Raw genomic sequence first — 18,049 nt, 5'->3', positions numbered from 1 at the left:
AGTTGCATTTTTGATTAAGGGGAGTATCACATCAGTAGTCAGAGATGAGTCAGAAATGAAATAACTGAAGGATCATCCAGTGAGGCTTTATGCGTGGAGCTAAGAAATAAGAAGGGTATGGTGATATTATTGGGGTTATACTATAGGCCACCAAATACTCAACAGGAAATTAATGGAACAAATATGTAGGGAGATTGGAGAGATGCGCAGGAGCAATGTGGCTGACATAGCAGGGGATTTTAATTTTCCTAACATAGACTAGGACTGCCAGAGCGTTAAGAGCTTAGACAGAGTGGAATTTGTTAAGTGCATTCACGAAAGTTTTCTCAAGGGGTACATAGAGGATCATACTTGGGAAGGGACAAACCTCTTGGGAGATAGGGCAGGGTAGGTGATGGGAGTGACAGTGGGGGAGCACTTTGGGACCAGTGACCTTAGTTCTATCAAATTTAAAGTAGTTAGGGACAAAACTGGTCCAGAGGTTCAAGTTCTAAATTGGGGCAAGGAGAATTTTGATGGAATTAGACTGAAGCTTGCAAGGATTGATTGCAGTAGTTTGTTTGCAGGCAAAGGGACCTCTGGCAAGTGGAAGACCTTAAACTCTAGCTATCTCACTTTTTAAGGTGTACATGTTCCTGTGAGGGTGAAGGACAAGATGATTGGCAGGAATAGAGAAGCCTGGATGACAAGCGATATTGAGGCTTCGACTCGATAAAAGGAGGCGTGGTCAGGTATAGGCAGCTGGGACCAAGGGAATCCTTGGAGGTATACAGGGAATATAGGAGTTAACTGAAGAAGGAAATCACGAGGGCGAAAAGAGGGCATGAGGTAGCCTTGGATGAGAAGATTAGGGTGATCCAAAGAGGTACATTAGGTTTATTAAAGGAAAAAAACACTACAGAGAAAATAGGGCCCCCTAAAGGACCACAGTGGACATGTATGTATAGAGCCACAGGAGATGGGTGAGTTTCTTAATGAATATTTCTGTTTATCATGGAGAAAAATATGAAACTTGGAAAATTGGGGAAGTTAGTGGTGATATCTCCGGGACAGTCGATATTACAGTAGAAGTAGTGTTGGGTGCATTAGAATGTATGAAGGTGGATAAATCTCCTGGTCCTGACAAGATATATCCAAGAACACCAAGAGGCTAGAGAAGAAATTGCGGAAGCCCTGCCTAATATTTTTGCATCATCGTTAGCCAGTGGTGAGCTTCCAGAACACAGCAGGGTAGTGAAGGTTGTGCCATTATTCAAGAAAGGCTACAAAGAAAAGCCTGGGAACGACAGACCAGTAAGCTTAACATCCGAAAGGATTCTGAGGGATGAGATACACAGGCATTTGAAAAGACAGGATTTGATTAGGAGTAGTCAGCACGGCTTTGAGAGTGGAGATCATGCCTCACAAATTTGTTACAGTTCTTTGATGAAGTGTTGATGAAGGCAGGGTGGTAGAAGATCTAGTCTATATGGATTTCAGGAAGCCTTTGATAAGGTTCTACACGGTTTGTTGCTCTGGAAGGTTAATTGCATGTAATCCAGGGCGAGCTGACAAACTGGGACGCAAAACTGGCTTGATGGTAGGAAGCAGAGGGTAACAGTGGAAGGATGCTTGTTGGACTGGAGGCCTGTGACTAGTAAGTTCCTCAGGGGTCACGACCAGGACCATTACTATTTGTTATCTATTTCAATGATTAGGATGAGAATGTACAAGGCATGATTAGTAAGTTTGCTGATAACACTAAAACTGTGGGTAGGGAAGCTTATCAGAAATTGCAGCAGGACCTTGACCAGCTGGGGAAGTGAAACAAGCAATGGCGTTTAATATAGATAAGTGTAAGGTCTTGCATTTTGGAGAGTCAAATCAAGATAGTATTTCGTGGTGAATGGTAGGGCCTTAAGGAGTGTAGTGAAACAGAGGGTTCTTGAAGTTCAGGTTTACAGTTCTCTGAAAGTGGAGACACAGGTAGTCAGGGCAGTGAAGGAGGCTTTTTGACACACTGGCCTGCATCAGTCAGGACACTGCGTATAGAAGTTGGGAGGTTGTGTTGCAGTTTTACAGGATGTTGGTGAGGTCATATGTGGATTATGGTCTTCAGTTTTAGTAACTTTGTTATAGGAAGGATATTATTAAACTGGAAACAGTGCAGAAGAAATTTACAAGGATGTTGTCTGGACTCAATGGTCTGAGTGACAGGGAGAGGTTGGAAAAACTAGGAATTTTACCTTTACAGCATAGGAGACCGAGGGGGTCTTTATAGGAGGTGTATACGATCATAAGAGATATGGATAGGGTGAATGCACTCAGTATTTTTCCCAGTGTTGGGGAATCAAGGACTAGAGGGCATCAGTTTAAGGTTAGAGGGGAACTTTTTTTTTTAAAACACAAAGTGTGGTATGCATATGGAATGAGCTGCCTGTGGAAGTCGTTGAGGCAGGTACATTAACAACATTTAAAAGGCATTTGGACAAATACATGAATAGGAAAGGATTAGAAGGATGTAGGCTAAAGTGCAGGGAAATGGCGTTAGCGTAGATAGGCATTTTGGTCAGCATGGACCAGTCTGGGCCAAAGGCTGTCTCAGTGCTCTATTACTCACTTCACATTTTAAAAATATCAACCCAAACGAGCTTTAGAAAAACATTTATTAAATGCAGTTAGGTTTCTAGCTCCTTACAGGGCAAGATTCTTCCGATTTGTCTATTCCACTTACTTTATATTAATATATGTTTTGAACAAAGGCTCCTCGGAAGAATCTGAATCTGTAAAACAAAAAAAACCCCACACATTTTAAACATCTGTTCGTTGATCAAATGCCAGCTGTTACACAAGCAGGAACACATCTAACTCATGGGTTCACCTGACAAAACTGATGAGATAATCTGGACCACTGCTAGAGGTGTCACCCCAGTACTAAATCACAAAAAGATCCACTGGAAGAAAGCGTCCACAGCAGTATCCAAAGACAAACAAGGAGAGCACCCAGTAACCCTTGCCAGCATTTACTCTTCAAACAATACCATTAAAAAAAAACTGTCAAACAACTTATCTTCAAAGTTGATAATCTTCAAATGAATAATTTAATTAAGCATTAAAGAATCTATGGAACAATTAAACATTAGAACATCGAACATTACAGCACAGTACAGGCCCTTCAGCCCTCAATGTTGTGCTGACCTGTGGAACCAATCTGAAGCCATCTCATCTACACTATTCCATTCTCATCCATATGCCTACCCACTGATCATTGAATTGCCCTTCAAGTTGGTGAGTCTACTACTGTTGCAGGCAGTGCATCCCATGCCCTTACTACTGAGTAAGAAACTACCTCTGACATCTGTCCTATATCTATCACCCTTCAATTTCAAGCGTCCCCTTGTGCTAGCCATCGCTATCGGAGGAAAAAGGCTCTCACTATTCAACCTATCTTATCCTCTGATTATCTTATTACTTCAAAGCAGAATTGACCAGTAGTCAAACAAGATAACTGATTGTTCTAAAGGGGCAGCTGATGCCTTGGGAAAAGACATTCTTCCCCTCACAAATTTTGTTAAGAAAAGTGGGCCTTTGGTCCAGGGAAATGCAATAAGCCATATAAAACAACGATCATTTGTTCATGCACAGCAATCAAAATTCTTACCAATCCCAACATAGGCTATTGTTCCTTCTACTTTCTGCCTTTTATTTCTTGTGGAAACTCTTCTTACAAATTCAGTCAAAGGGGGGTCAGAGCACACGTTCTGCGTAAGGAAATACAAATGTTATTTAGAATATCTTTAATTATACAATCTAAGTTATGCAATATATATAGTTTTTTTTCTAATCAATAATTACAATGATCAAACTGCAGAAATTACATCACAATCATCAATGTTTTGGACTAAATCGCATGCAAGAATCCCACTCGCTGATGTCTGGCACAATGCGCAATGATCAAACAAATTCCCCCTGGCATTCCAGAAACAGAGTACAAACATAAGGGAGTGATCATAAGACTGACCCAATTCAGACTTCAGAAGCATGTTTCACAAATTGTTTAAGACATGATCCAAATCTCTGAGCAAGGTAACTGCCATATAATCAATGAGTGCCTCTAACGTTCATATTTGAAAGTTTCCTTAAAAATTGATATCATGCTGTGTTAAAATACTCACAGCTGCAACATCATTGTGAAATCTTAGAATTAGATCAGTTGGCAATAAAAACTTTTAGCTTTGAACCATCACCTTAAGCACATTTGGTTAGCAATTTGTTTAAAAAGCAACCATCTTTTACTTAGTCAGTTTATCAACCTCATATTCAGAGCATACAAGGAAGTTTAAGTATTTAAGGAAATGTGAAAAGGAGGGGAAAAAAATCAAAACCATAACTTAGAAGTAACTGAAAAAAGAAGAGAAAAATCACAACATTCACTACCACAGCACATTTTAACAAATTGCAAGAAGCATGAGATATGCTATGCACAGTGAGTAACCCTAAATTACTGGACACATTACATCTTAGTTGTCAAACTCCTCACAAACATCAAGGCTGGCCTTGCACAGTAAATTCAAAATGAATATTTCAGCCATTTAGCGAGGGAATTTTATTTTATGATCTTGCTTTGATGACATGTTTTATAGTCCTAATATGCCAGAACTAGAAATGGAACTCAAAAATTGTTTTTTTTTTGCATCTAACTGAACTCCTATTCACAGATTTCCCTGTCTGCCACTTGGTCAGCTTGTCTCTCCATCCTTAGATCCAAAGGTCTATCTTGTCAATGAAAATTAATGTTCAAGATATCAGAAACTCCTGTTGGACTATTGCCCCAGGCATTATCAAATCACATATCCAAAGTCTACTACAAAAATGTTATCTGGATTAGAATGGCTAAAGTAAAATACATAACATTCACTGAGATGTACTCCTCTGGTAACTTTTTAATCAATAAAAGATATGAAGTACCAAAGTGCGATTTTTGGAGATTCCCGTAGCTATAACGTTTTGTGGTGTATTGTTGCCCCAAGCCTGGGTGTCATCTTGCCATAAGTCTCTGTAAGCACTGTTCTCACTTGGAGTCTTTTTTGGTGTGTTATCTTTGGAGACTGTTAAAAAATATGTAAGATCATAAATAATCCAAATTTTTCATTTATTATTCAATATATTTACACATTCACTCACTAATTTTAACAGATTGAGCTTTTATTCTATTTTGTAAAAGCTGTATGGCTACCTAACAGTTTTTGAGTGATAACTTGAATGATTTTTGAATGCATTACTCAAGATCAGTTCTTAACAGCAATTTTAAAAGCTTGATTTGGACAATAACCATTCTAAAACAAATTAAAACTAAAGTAGTTACACAGCCAATTTTTTGAAACAATGAATAAATCTAAACAGCAATGTGGATTACATAATTTTAATAAGATCATAAGGCATAGCAAAAGTAGTTTATTCATTGAACACTGTAGATAGTGACCAGTGAACTGCATCCCAGTCCTTTCCTCCATCCATATCATCCATGTACTTTATCATGCTTGTGTTGAGGGAAAGTTTATTGTATTTATTTATTAAAGTTTCATAATTGTTGACCTGTAGTTTGAATCTATTTATTATAAATAGATAGTTTTTTTTTAAATGAATGGACCAGGCTTTCTGTAGCTCTCGGTCTAAATTAGGAAATTCTGCTATAAACCCACCAAACCTTGTGGACTATACATCTTCACAGCCTGCTTACTGTAAGGAATCCACTCCATTCTCATTTCTCTCTCTCAGACGTATCTATTCTGATGTTGCCAACTTTCAAAGGGGGGGCTCAAATGTCTACCTTTTTCCTCAACTGAGGATTCCCAGCATCAAACATTGCAAGACCCTCAGCAGTGTCTGACCCATTTCCCGCACCTCTGTCCACACCTCTTCTCTTCCCTCCCACAACACCAATTAGGGCCGCCAGTCCTCATTTTCCACTCCACCAGCATCTGCATCCAAGGATCACAAACTGGCATTTTCCCCACATGCGGCAGGAGGCTGCATTCCTTTTCCCTCCCTGGTCAACATATTGGAAGGATTGTACCTTCCAAGACACCCTGTGCCACTCCCAATACCGCCCTAAGGCATCTTCCTGTGCAATCTCTGATGATACAACACTTCCCCATTCCTCACAATTACAGGTGCCAGAGCCTTCCAGGAGACACAACAATGTATCTGTACTTCATTTAATCTTGTCTATTCCACTCACTTCTCATAATGTAGTCTCCACTACGCTGGGGAGACAAAACGCAGACTGGTGGTTACCCATTTTATATAACACCTATGTTCTGTCCCTAAAAATCACCCTGAGCTTCTAGTTGTCTGCCACTTCAATACCCCCCCCACCACTGTGCTGCCTGGCCAACATTTCTGCCTTTGACCTGGTGCAGTGTTCAGCACAAGGACAAGAACAGCACCTCGTTTTCTACTTAAGGACCCTCAGCCTTCAGGACTCAATATTGAGTTCAATAATTTTAGAGCCTGAACACTTCCTTCCATTACCTTTATCTATCCCCGCACCCTCCCAATGACATGGGCTGCTTTCAGTATAGTCAATTCATTTCATCTACTCATTGTCTCCATGAACAGCTTTTGTCCTTCCCCACTTGCAATGAACCATCTGTTGTGTGTCTAACTTGCCATTTGGGCTCCATTTCCAACTACCACCACTACCCAACAACAACCAGCAGGCATGTAAGTGCAGCTAAGTCAATGAAAAGATCAGCCTTGATCTTATTGAATGGCAGAGCAGGCTTTAAGTTCTTATGTTCAAATGGCTATGGAATCTTTTAGCCTGGTGCATTGCATGCTGAGTCCATTTGACATGCAAGTAACCCTGTGGTGTAGCTTCACCAGATTGACATCTCATTTTTAGGTATGACTGGCATGCCCTCGTCCACTCTTCATTGAACCATGTTTGACCTCAGCCTGAACGTAAAATGGTAGATATGGGGATATGCTGGGCCAAGGTTACAATGGTGTGCGAGCACAGCCACACAACCCACAATGTTTCATCGAAGCTAAGTTATGAATTGCTAGAAACAAAAACAGAAATTGCTGAAGAAACTGAGCAGGCCTGGCAACATCTGTGGAGAGGAAGCAGCATTAACACAGAGTCAAGATCAGAGTAGTGCTGGAAAAGCACAGCATGTTAGGCAGCATCGGAGGAGCAGGAAAATCAGCATTTCGAGTAAAAGCCCTTGATCAGGAATAACAGAGTCCAGTGGTCCTTCCTCAGGACTGAATTAAAAATTTTAACTGTTTTCTCTCCACAGATGCGGTCAGACCTGCTCAGTTTCTCCAGCAATTTCTGTTTTTGTTTCATAACTTCAGCATCTGCAGTTCTTAGTTTTATTATACAAGTTGTTAGATCCGTCTGAGGTCTGTCCCATTTGGAGTGGTGGTAGTGACATACAACACGATGAATGGTATTCTCAAAGTGAAGATGGAACTTTGACTGCACAAAGATTGCATGTTGGAAACTCCTATCAATACTGTCATGGATAGATGCACCCGTGATAGGTAGGTTGGTGAGGACAAGGTCAAGTTGATTCATCACTTTGGTTCTCATATTACCTGCTGCAGGATCAGTCTCATAATAATGCCATTTAAGACTTGGCCAGCTCAGTCAGGAGTGGTGCTACCAAGCTACTTTGGTAATGACACTGGAGCATCCCACCCAGACTACATTCTGAGCCCTTGTCACTCTCAATGCTCCGTGGAACACAGAGGGGCACTGATTCACCAGTCAAGTTGGAAGTTTCTTTGCCTACGTTTGCCTCATTCCAATCAGATATCATGGATCCAGAATCAACATTAAGGGATATTATCAGAAAAGGAATCCCCATGCCCTACCAGTGGAATAACCACACACAAAGATGGTGACAGTGGTGGCTGGAACATTGAATTCTACCATATACGCAATGTCAAAGTCAGCCTGTTGCTCAACTAGTTTGTGGGACAACTTTCCCAGATATTAATAAGCCCCTAGATATTACTAAGGTTAACCTTGCAGGGTTGTGCTTTCTTCTGTTGTCATTTTTGGTACCCAGGTCAATGTCAATTGGTCATTCCAGTTTCATTCCTATTTTCAGACTTTGCAGCAGTCTGATATAATGAAGAGGCTTGCTAGGCCATTTCAGACTGTATTTAAGAGTCAACCACATTGGTGTTAGTCTGGGGTCACTCAAGTTCAGGACCACTGTGTTTCAACTCAAAACACTAACTTATTCTTAGAATTGTTAAAATTCAGTTCGGAAGAAAACCAACTTGAAACATCAACATACATTGTACCAAGCTGCTCATAGCCACTATGTTATGAGCAACATTGTGGCTGTATAAGACATTAGTTAGACCACTGTTGGAATATTGCATACAATTCTGGTCTCCTTCCTATCAGAAAAATGTTGTGACACCTGAAAGGGTGCACAAAAGATTTACAAGGATGTTGGCAGGGTTGGAGGATTTGAGCTATATGGAGATGTTGAATAGGCTAGGCTGTTTTCCCTGGAATGTCGGAGGCGAAGGGGTGACCTTATAGGGGTTTATAAAATCATGAGGGGCATGGATAGGATAAATAGACAAAGTCTTTTCCCTGGGGTGGGGAAAGCCAGAACTAGAGGGCATAGGTTTAGGGTGAGAGGGGAAAGATATAAATGAGAACTTACGAGGCAACGTTTTCATTCAGAGGGAGGTACATGTATGGAATGTGCTGCCAGAGGAAGTGGTGGAGGCTGGTACAATTGCAACATTTAAAAGGCATCAGGATCGGTATATGAATAGGAAGGGTTTGGAGGGTTAAGGGCCAGATGCTGGCAGGTGGAACTAGATTGGGGTTGATATATCTGGTTGGCATGGACGAGTTGGACTGAAAGGTCTGCTTCCATGCTGTACCCCTCTATGACTCTAAAAGTGTATAGGAATATCACAGTTTGCTTTTATTCCCACATTTAGTCTTGTGGTTCAGGTCAATTTAAATTTGTTGCAATGTTTGGACATTTTCCTGCCCATTACCCAAATACTTCATAAACTTGTATATCTGTAAACAACCATCCTCTGAACTATAGTTCAGGAGAACATCCCTCACCAAACATACTTGATGAAATATTGTATGGTGTGAAGTGCAACATGATTGCAAAGAATCAAAGCAGTTTACATACTCACACTCATAACCTGTGTCCAATTGAAAGGCATGGATCATTTTCATAATGCCTTCTGTAAGTTGTTTAAAGCGTGTGCTTTCCTGCAGACTCCTGAAATGTACAGCAATAGTAGATGCGTATTTAAATAGTAGATGCAAACTGAGCATTACTCACCTACATTAAATCACTACCAGTGCTTATTATTAAAATTAAACAAAGTGGGATCAAATGGCTTCCCTCTTCTCAAACTCCTCATTGACTGCAAAGCATCATGGTTTGAAATGGATTGTTCGTACCAAAAATCAAATTGGTCAAGTTTTTCTTGTTAACCTCAAGAAAGGGATTAGCTTCATTATTAAATCAATCTAAGAAAGATGATCAAACATGCTCTGCTATTCCTATACCCATTTGAAGTTCACACACTCCTATAAATAGATTTCTGCTGGGAAGGATAGGTTGGTCAAATTATAATCCACGAAAAGTAAAATTAACATTTTGTAGTTGTGTGACTCAGCTGGCTTCAGGCTGAATTTGGCAGTCTTGTGACTTTGCTCTTAACTGAAAAGGATCAGACAGCTGATCTGGCTGTTCCTACGTAAACAGAAGAGTTGGACGAATTTTATTTTACAAAGTCCCTGCCTTTAGCACTGCTTCATGATCATAGTCAACAAACACAGAATTAAGATTGCAAAGTGGATTCAAAGAAAGGGGAGGAAGGAGGGACCCGAGTCAGGTCTTCTCTCTTCAGCTGAGTGATCTGAATATCCTCTTGTCAGGGATGTAGAAGCTTAAAACACACCAAAGGTGTGATATTGTCATATGAATACCATCCAATGATTCAGACATGGTCATCTCTGGTACATTTCCCCTTTGCAACTTTGACCAGTTCACTTCTGGGAATAATCCTCTCAGAGATAGAGTTTTACTGTTCAAGTGATTAGGTTTAAAGCATTTCCATTATAGCTCAATGAGTTTGGTAACCCCTTCAAAATGATTAGGCTTAATGGCAGATTGTCTGGATGCCTTATTAACATGTACAGGATATGTGGCTTATTATATTTGCAAAGATATTGTTCTTGATGGATTTTTTGCAAAGATGCCGTCCCTATCTTACTGGATTGGAATGTGAATGTACGGTAATGCAAATTGGGGTGGCCAACTTTAAACTAAAGTCACCATCAATGTCTGAATATAAAACAATTCGGTTTTTAACAAGGTTAATTCATGTTTTGAGCCAGAGTATGCTAAATCATTATTTGTTATTATTCATTATCATGACATGACAAATTGTAAAGCAGAAGCAATTTTAAAAAAACCTGAAAACACAGCTACATCAAGTACAGCACTGCCTTTCTTAAAACTCCCTGATCACCTAAAACATACAATTTTATGACCCTTAAAATAGAAAATAAGGTGGAAGAAAACGATTGGAGAGATTTAAATGGATGCTATAAATTTACAGAACAACAAAACTGCTAGCAATATGAATAACTGAATCGCTTCATAACATATGCATATACCTGCACAATGTAACATACAGATTTTACTTAATGCAAACAGTTTATTTTTGTTATTCTTCCATAAAAATGAGTGTTGCGAGAAACCCCATCATTTGGTGCCCATCCCCAATTATACTTGAGAAGGAGGATGAGAATCATCTTCTTGAACCGGTGCAGCCCACAAGGTTAATTTTTGTTCTGAAGAAGGCTCACTGGTCTTGAAACATTAACTCCGATTTCTCTCCATAGATGCTGCCAGACCTCCCGAGATTTTAGAGCAATTTCTGTTAGTTAATGTGCTTATTACCTGTCTAACGAGTGTCCTGTCTGGATATGGCATTGATTAAAACACATAAGTATCACCTTACTGGCTATTTCCTCCCCCATTATACATTAGGTTTCTGAATAAACACTGAAGTTTGCTTTCAACCTCCGAACCTTGGAAACCCAAATTTTGATGCAAATACCCTTGAATAAGGTGGAGCCTGAGCATTAGAAATCCCAGTCGACTGAAAAGGCTTGTAGATCTGCAGATGGTTATCAATCTGAAAATGCATTTCTATGTTTTACTAAATAAGGACACGAAGAAATGTAAATTGTTGTTGTTTATAAAATACAGTATCAATTAAATGAAACACCAAACTGGAAACAAGAGAACAATAATCATTGAAGTTATGTACTGCTGCATCTTATGAGGATATTGAAGAAGCAAAGCTGAATGCAAGCATGGAGTGGAAAATTGTGCAATCAAACAAAGCAAATTTAATTAGAGTGTAATGTTTACTGGCACAATCCAATAAATACTAATGCATAAGATCTCATGAAGATCAGTTTGTTTTTGATCTGGAGAGAATGTTCTCCAAAAAAGGTACGTGAATAACTAAAACAATATATGAATTACCTTGATATTGACCTACCTCTTGGTAATTATGTTCTTACATAATGGACACGGTATTGTATTTTTCTTACTGAAAAGCTTCAATATACAGAACCTTCACAAAAGAAGTAAAAGAAAGATTTTTAAAACGTCAGCTAGAAAAGAAAGTAACAATATTTTATTAACGATCGTGGATCATTGTACCATTAGTAAGTTGTCAATGGAAAACAAGAATGACATGCAAATAGTCCCAAATTCTGTTTCACTCTAAATTGTCTTCATTAGTACTCTGACTAATTGAAAATAAGACGAGAACTTTTAAAGTTCTGGTATATCTCCAATGGCACTGCTTAGTTATACATTTAGCTGCTAGCCTGCCTGTCCCTTTAAGAATACCGTTCTTGAGGGGGAATTAATTATAGATACACGTTATTAAAATCAGTGGCAGAAAAGGCACAACTTGTAAGAAATGATACCTTAATAAGAATTATATACTTGAAAAATAACCTCTTATAGAATTGGTAGGCATAGGATAAGGCTACCTTGCAGATAATCTGTTTACTTTCTCTGACTCTTCCAATCTGACATCCTGAACAAGTGCATCCTGTACTCCCTTAAGTGTCTGGCAAGAGCTAATAAATGACCTGCAGCATGAAAAAACTAGAAGGGTGATCTTGAGCGATCAAACAACTGAAATGATGTGTCAGAGAGAGGTACAAGATCGGGTTTCTAACAACTTGGGTACCAGTCCTATAATCATTGGTTTGAAGTGGCAACAAATGTAACATCAAACACAGGATCTTACAAGAGAGAGACAAAACAGAATTTATTGACAAGATTACTGAATGAAATATAAACAAGAGAGCAGAATAAGAACCTATCCAAAAACCTAAAAGATTACCCCAACTTAATCCTGTTCCAAATATTTGCAACAAGCCCCATAAACACAATTTCAACTTCTGGCTTCTATTAGTTAGCCAATTTACTTACAACTATTGTGAAAACTCATCTGGTTTACTAAATATTCTATATGGAAGAAAATCAGTCAGTCAGTCAGTCATTTTCAGGGTCTACACACACACACACACACAGAGTTACAGAGAGACACGCAGCGTGGAACACCTTCTTCCACATAGCTGTTTCTTGGACCAGCAGCCTCAAAGCTGACTGCCCGCTTTCAGTGAACAGCCAGACTGCTAAAAAAACAAACCAAGGAAACACTGAACTGGGAGAACTGGTCAGTCCCCTTTCTTTGTACAAGTCTTTTTTTATTTAAAGCCTTTTGCCTGAGGCAGTATTCATTAGCTATAATCAAACTGACTCTAAAACCCTTCAAACCAAGACTTTGCGGAAGGCTTTTACTACCTCTCTGAAAAGAAATGCCAATGACAGCATAACCTTGTTAAAGGAGCAGCATCGTCACAATTCCAACTCTCTGACTTCTATTAATTAGCCAATTTACTTACAACTATTGTGAAAACTCATCTGGTTCGCTAAACATTCTATATGGAAGAAAATCGGTCATTTTACCCAGCTTGGCTTACATGCGACTCCAGATCTTAAAAGCCCTCATGGTATTTAGGAATAGCCAATAAACACCCACATCCCATATAACATCAAATAAAACTTAGAAACTGCTTCCAAACTTAGGCTACAGACAGCTATTTTTCATGTTATAAAATGTTGTAATGGAGGGCAAGATTTTTGCTAATTCCAACAATTTAGCACTTTTGAAATTAAATGTTTAAACTAGTCCATTGTTTGTGATTAAGTAGCTATTTGAGTTCACCAACACTTGTTATGGTATGAACATTCACAGTTAAACAAGATTATTCTTTCATTATTCAGATGCGAATAATACTACAAGATAATATTTAAACGACAGGTACTCAATTAAAAAAAAAGCTGCTTACAGTACACATGCCTGAACTGGAACCTCAGCATTTGTCTTAAGTGAATTGTTCAAATTAAGGAGGATTGGTTTCTACGTCAAGTATTTGGTCACATTACTATATTGAGAAAATATGAGAACAATCATGTGAATACATATTAAAAGTGCTACTTCAGAGGAATCAGAATTCAAAGTAGACGATTGTAAAAGCAATTAATTTTCAAGCTATGGGGAATCTTTCTACTATGAATATGAATTGTATATATTACTGCTACTTATTGTTTGCTTGTATAATGTTAAACACGTGAAAAGACTTGCTTTTCACTGTCATAAAAAGTCTCAAAGCACTCCACAGCCAATGAAGGTCTTCTATAATGTTGTAATGTGATAAATTTGGACACAACAATGTCTTACAATGCAATTATCAGATTTCTTTTTTTTTGATAAAGTGATCATTATTGTTCGGATGGCTGGTTTGAGATGTGTACTGACACCAACAGATGTGGGTTCAGTCACTGCACTGGCTGAGGTGACCATGACTGACTCTCCTTATTAACTCTCTCTTCAAAATGACCCTCAGGTTAAACTCACCACCAGTCCTCCCTCTCTAATGAGAAAGCAGCCTTATGGTCCTCTGGGACTGTGGCAACTTTAGAATGCCAGGCATATCATCTGCCCTTCTTCAAAGTAGAGTCACGGAATCTTCTGTGCAACTGAGACAGACAAGGTCTTAATTCACTGTCTCATACAAAATATGGGGACTCCATTATCTCAATGCTGCAGCAGAGCAGCAGCCTTTATTTTTAAGCTAAAGAACTGGAATGGATCTAAGACTGCTAGGAACTACAGGTGGCTCACTGGCAGTTTGAAACAAAGTAACAACATCATCCAGACACCTGTAGAAGCAGAATTTACCAAGCAGTAATGCCAGTGAACCAGTAAGGGCTGTCAACCATTTTAGAAAATTACAGGCAGTAACGCTCAGGAATGAATCTTTCGAAATAATTTTTAAAAAATTGTTAGGTTACATACCGACAGAATTGATGATCACATTTTGTTGAAACTGGTTCTTTCATCAATTCCAAGCTAAAATACAAATTAAAAGGAGCAAATTCATGAGTGGTATACATAATACAGCAAAGGCCAAACATTGTATTAAAGGACATTTACAGCACAGAAGGAGGCCATTTGATCCATTGTGTCTCTGCTGAGTGTCTGCAACTCAGCTTATCCCACTGTATATGCCTTTCATATATTTTCTAATCAGCCTGTTCAGGTTGTTAATCTACCGCTTCGGAGCTGGTTGGGGATGTGAATCCGGGTCTCCTGGCTTAGAGGTAGGGACTTGAAATTTGCACCACTAGAGCCCAAAATATTCGATGGCGTTCACTTAAGGTTAATTCAAAGGCCCTTTGGATGGAAAGGTGCCATTGGAATGCAGAATTGCCTGTATACATGGCATGGCTTTAACTGACACAGCCTCCTGAGCATAGATATAGGAGCAGAATTAGGCCATTCAGCCAATCAGGTTTGTTCCACCATTTGATCATGACTAATATGTTTCTTAACCTATTTTCGTGCCTTCTCCCCATAACCCTGGATCCCCTTACTAATCAGGCACTCATTTCTGAGTTGAATATACTTAATGACTTGGAGTCCACAGCCTTCTGCAGCAGTGAGTTCCATAGATTAACCAGCCTTTGTCTGAGGAAATTCCTCCTTATCTCAGTCCTAAAGCGTCATCCCTTTAAATCGGAGGCTGTGCCCTCTAGTCCTCATCTTTCTGCTACTGGAAATATTTTCTCAGGCCTCTCGGTATTCTGTAGGTTTGGTGAGTTTTGAGAAGATTTGTAGCTCAGGTTGAGGTTCTGGATGTACATTTGCTCGTTGAGATGGAAGGTTCATTTTCAGACATTTCACCACGCTACTTGGTAACATCTTCAGTGGGCCTCTGGACGAAGCACTGCTGATGATTCGTGCTTTCTATTTATGTTTGGATTTCTTTGGGCTTGTGATGTCATTTCCTGTTCTTTTTCTCAGGGGATGGGAAATGGAGGTCTAACTCGATGTGTTTATTGATAGAGTTCTGGTTGGAACGCCATGCTTCTAGGAATTCTCACGTGTCTCTCTGTTTGGCTTGTCCTCAGATGGATGTGTTGTCCCAGTCAAAATGGTGCCCTTCCTTATCTGTATGTAAGGATATTAGTGAGAGAGGGTCATGTCGTTTTGTGGCTAGTTGATGTTCATGCGTCCTGGTGGCTAGTTTTCTGCCTGTTTGTCCCATGTAGTGTTTGTTACAATTCTTGCAAGGTATTTTGTAAATGACACTAATTTTGCTTGTTGTCTGTATAGGGTCTTTCAAGTTCATTAGCATGCCAGAAACCCTCGCCACTCTCTCCTACATCAAAGGCATCTCAGAAATGGCTGCCAGACTACTCAGAATCCTTGGCATCATGGTATCCCACAAAGCCACCAACACACTAAAACAGCAGCTAATGAACTTGAAAGACCCTATACAGGCAATAAGCAAAACTGCCACCAGGATACATGAACGTCAACAAGCCACAAAACGACACTACCTTCTCTCACTAGTATCCTTACATACAGATAAGGAAGGATACCACTTCAACTGGGACAACACATCCATCCTAGGACAAGCCAAACAGAGTCACATGCAAGTATTCCCGGAAGCATGGCATTCCAACTAGAACTCCATCAACAAACACATCGAGTTGGACCCCATCTACCACCCCTGAGAAAAAGAACAGGAAATGATATCACCACAGGAAATGACACACCAACCCAAAAACGCCAAACATATAAATAGAAAGCAGGAATCATCAGCAGTGCTTTGCCCAGAGGCCCACGGAAGATGTTAACTAGCAGGGTGACGAAACGTCTGGAAATGAACCTTCCAGCTCAGCAAGCAAACCTCCATCCAGATTCTGTAGATTTCATTGAGACCACCATACCTCAGCTCTCTAAACACTGAGTACATACCAACAATTGTTATGCGATCCTCATAGGACAGGCCCTTCATCTCCAGGATCATTCTGACAAACCTCCTTTGGACACCCTCCAAAGCCAGCACATCCTTCCTTAGACACAGAGCCAAAGACTGCTCACATTGTTTGAAACATGTCTGACCATAGCTTTATACAGCCTCAACAGCATATCCCTATTCTTATATTCTAGTCCCTTTGAAATGAATGTGAATGTGGTATTTGCCTTTCTAACTTCCAACTGAACCTACACTTAAACTAAAAAGGAATCCCATATCAGGATTTTCAAGGTCCTTTGTGTTTCAGATTTCCACCTTTAAAGTAATTTATGCTTCTATTCATCCAAACCAAAGTAACCTCACACTTCCATACATTGTATTCTATCTGCCACTTCTGGCCTATCCAAGTCCTTCCACAGCTTTCCAACTTGCTGGACCCTACTTGTCCCTCCACCTGTCCTTGAGCCATTTGCAAACTTAGCAAAATATTCTCAGCTCCTTCGTCCAGATCATTAACATAGAATGTGATTAGTTGTGGTCCCAACACTGACACGGTCAAATTCCACGAATCACCGGCTGCTATTCTGAAAAAGGATCCCTACTCTCTGCCTTCTGCCCGTCAGCCAATTCTCGAATCATGCCAGTACCTTGCTCCTGAGACCATGGGCTCTTATCCTATTTCGCAGCCTCCTGCATGGCACCATGTCAAAGGCTTTCTGGAAATCCAAATAGATCCTGCCTACTCGCGCTTCTTTGTCTAACTTGCTCATTACTTCCTCAAAGAATTCTAACTGATTTGTCAGGCATGACATCCCCTTGACAAAACTGCATTGATTCAACTCTATTTGCCAATGCACTTTCAAGTGCTCTGCAATCTCATTCTTAACGCTGAACTCTCAAATCTTAGTAATGACTGAGATAAGGCTAACTGGTCAATAGTTTCCTGTCTTCTACCTCCTTCCATTCTTAAATAGGAGTGTTACATGAGTCATGTTACAGTCATCTGGGACCCTCCCTGACTCCAGTGATTTCTGGAAGATCATCACCAATGCCTCTACAATCTCACCTACCTTCTTCAGAACTCTGGGTTGCAGTCAACTATTTTCAGAATGCCAGCATCTTGTCCTTAGTGATGGCTACTACATTCACTTCTGCCCTGATTCTCCTCAAGTTCTGGTATGCTGCGGCTATCTTCCACTGTGAAAACTGATGTAATGTACCTATTCAGTTCCTCCACTATTTCTTCGTTTCTCATGACTACTCCTTCACCCTCATTTTCCAGCAGCCCACACTTGCCTTTCTCTTACCTCTTAGATATCTCAAATACTGTATTACTAGCCATGTTACCCTCATTTCATTTTCTCCTCCCTTACTGCCTTTTTCATTATCCTGTGCTGTTTTTTTAAAGGCTTCCCAACAATTTTCATCGTATTGTCTGCTTTTGTGCTGTCCCTAGTCAGCTATGGCTGCCTTGTCATCTCCTTAGTGTGTTTCTTCTTCCTAAGGATGAATTTCTACTATGGCTCCTGAATTACCCTCAAACTCCTGCCATTGCTGCTCCACCATCTTCCCAGCTAAGTTCTCCTTCTAATCAACTATGGCTAGTTCGTCCTTTCGATCTTTGTAGTT

At 39.8% G+C, this 18,049-nt stretch overlaps 1 protein-coding gene across 4 annotated transcripts in view; it reads right to left on the bottom strand.

The window, feature by feature from the left end:
- The window catches only part of LOC132830933 (breast cancer type 1 susceptibility protein homolog), an 87,540-nt gene that overhangs the window by 55,089 nt on the left and 14,402 nt on the right, over positions 1 to 18,049 (bottom strand). For all 4 annotated transcript variants that reach the window (XM_060848891.1, XM_060848894.1, XM_060848892.1 and 1 more), the window contains 6 exons: positions 14,452 to 14,505; positions 11,569 to 11,643; positions 9,175 to 9,263; positions 4,948 to 5,087; positions 3,641 to 3,740; positions 2,714 to 2,762 (listed from right to left, as the gene is read on the bottom strand). In XM_060848891.1, coding sequence (XP_060704874.1) covers positions 2,714 to 2,762; positions 3,641 to 3,740; positions 4,948 to 5,087; positions 9,175 to 9,263; positions 11,569 to 11,643; positions 14,452 to 14,505 — 507 coding nt within the window. The remainder of the gene's footprint in view (positions 1 to 2,713; positions 2,763 to 3,640; positions 3,741 to 4,947; positions 5,088 to 9,174; positions 9,264 to 11,568; positions 11,644 to 14,451; positions 14,506 to 18,049) is intronic.

This window comes from Hemiscyllium ocellatum, chromosome 32, assembly GCF_020745735.1.
Source record: "Hemiscyllium ocellatum isolate sHemOce1 chromosome 32, sHemOce1.pat.X.cur, whole genome shotgun sequence".
NCBI classification, from domain to species: domain Eukaryota; kingdom Metazoa; phylum Chordata; class Chondrichthyes; order Orectolobiformes; family Hemiscylliidae; genus Hemiscyllium; species Hemiscyllium ocellatum.
This window is presented reverse-complemented; position numbering and strand designations above follow the sequence as displayed.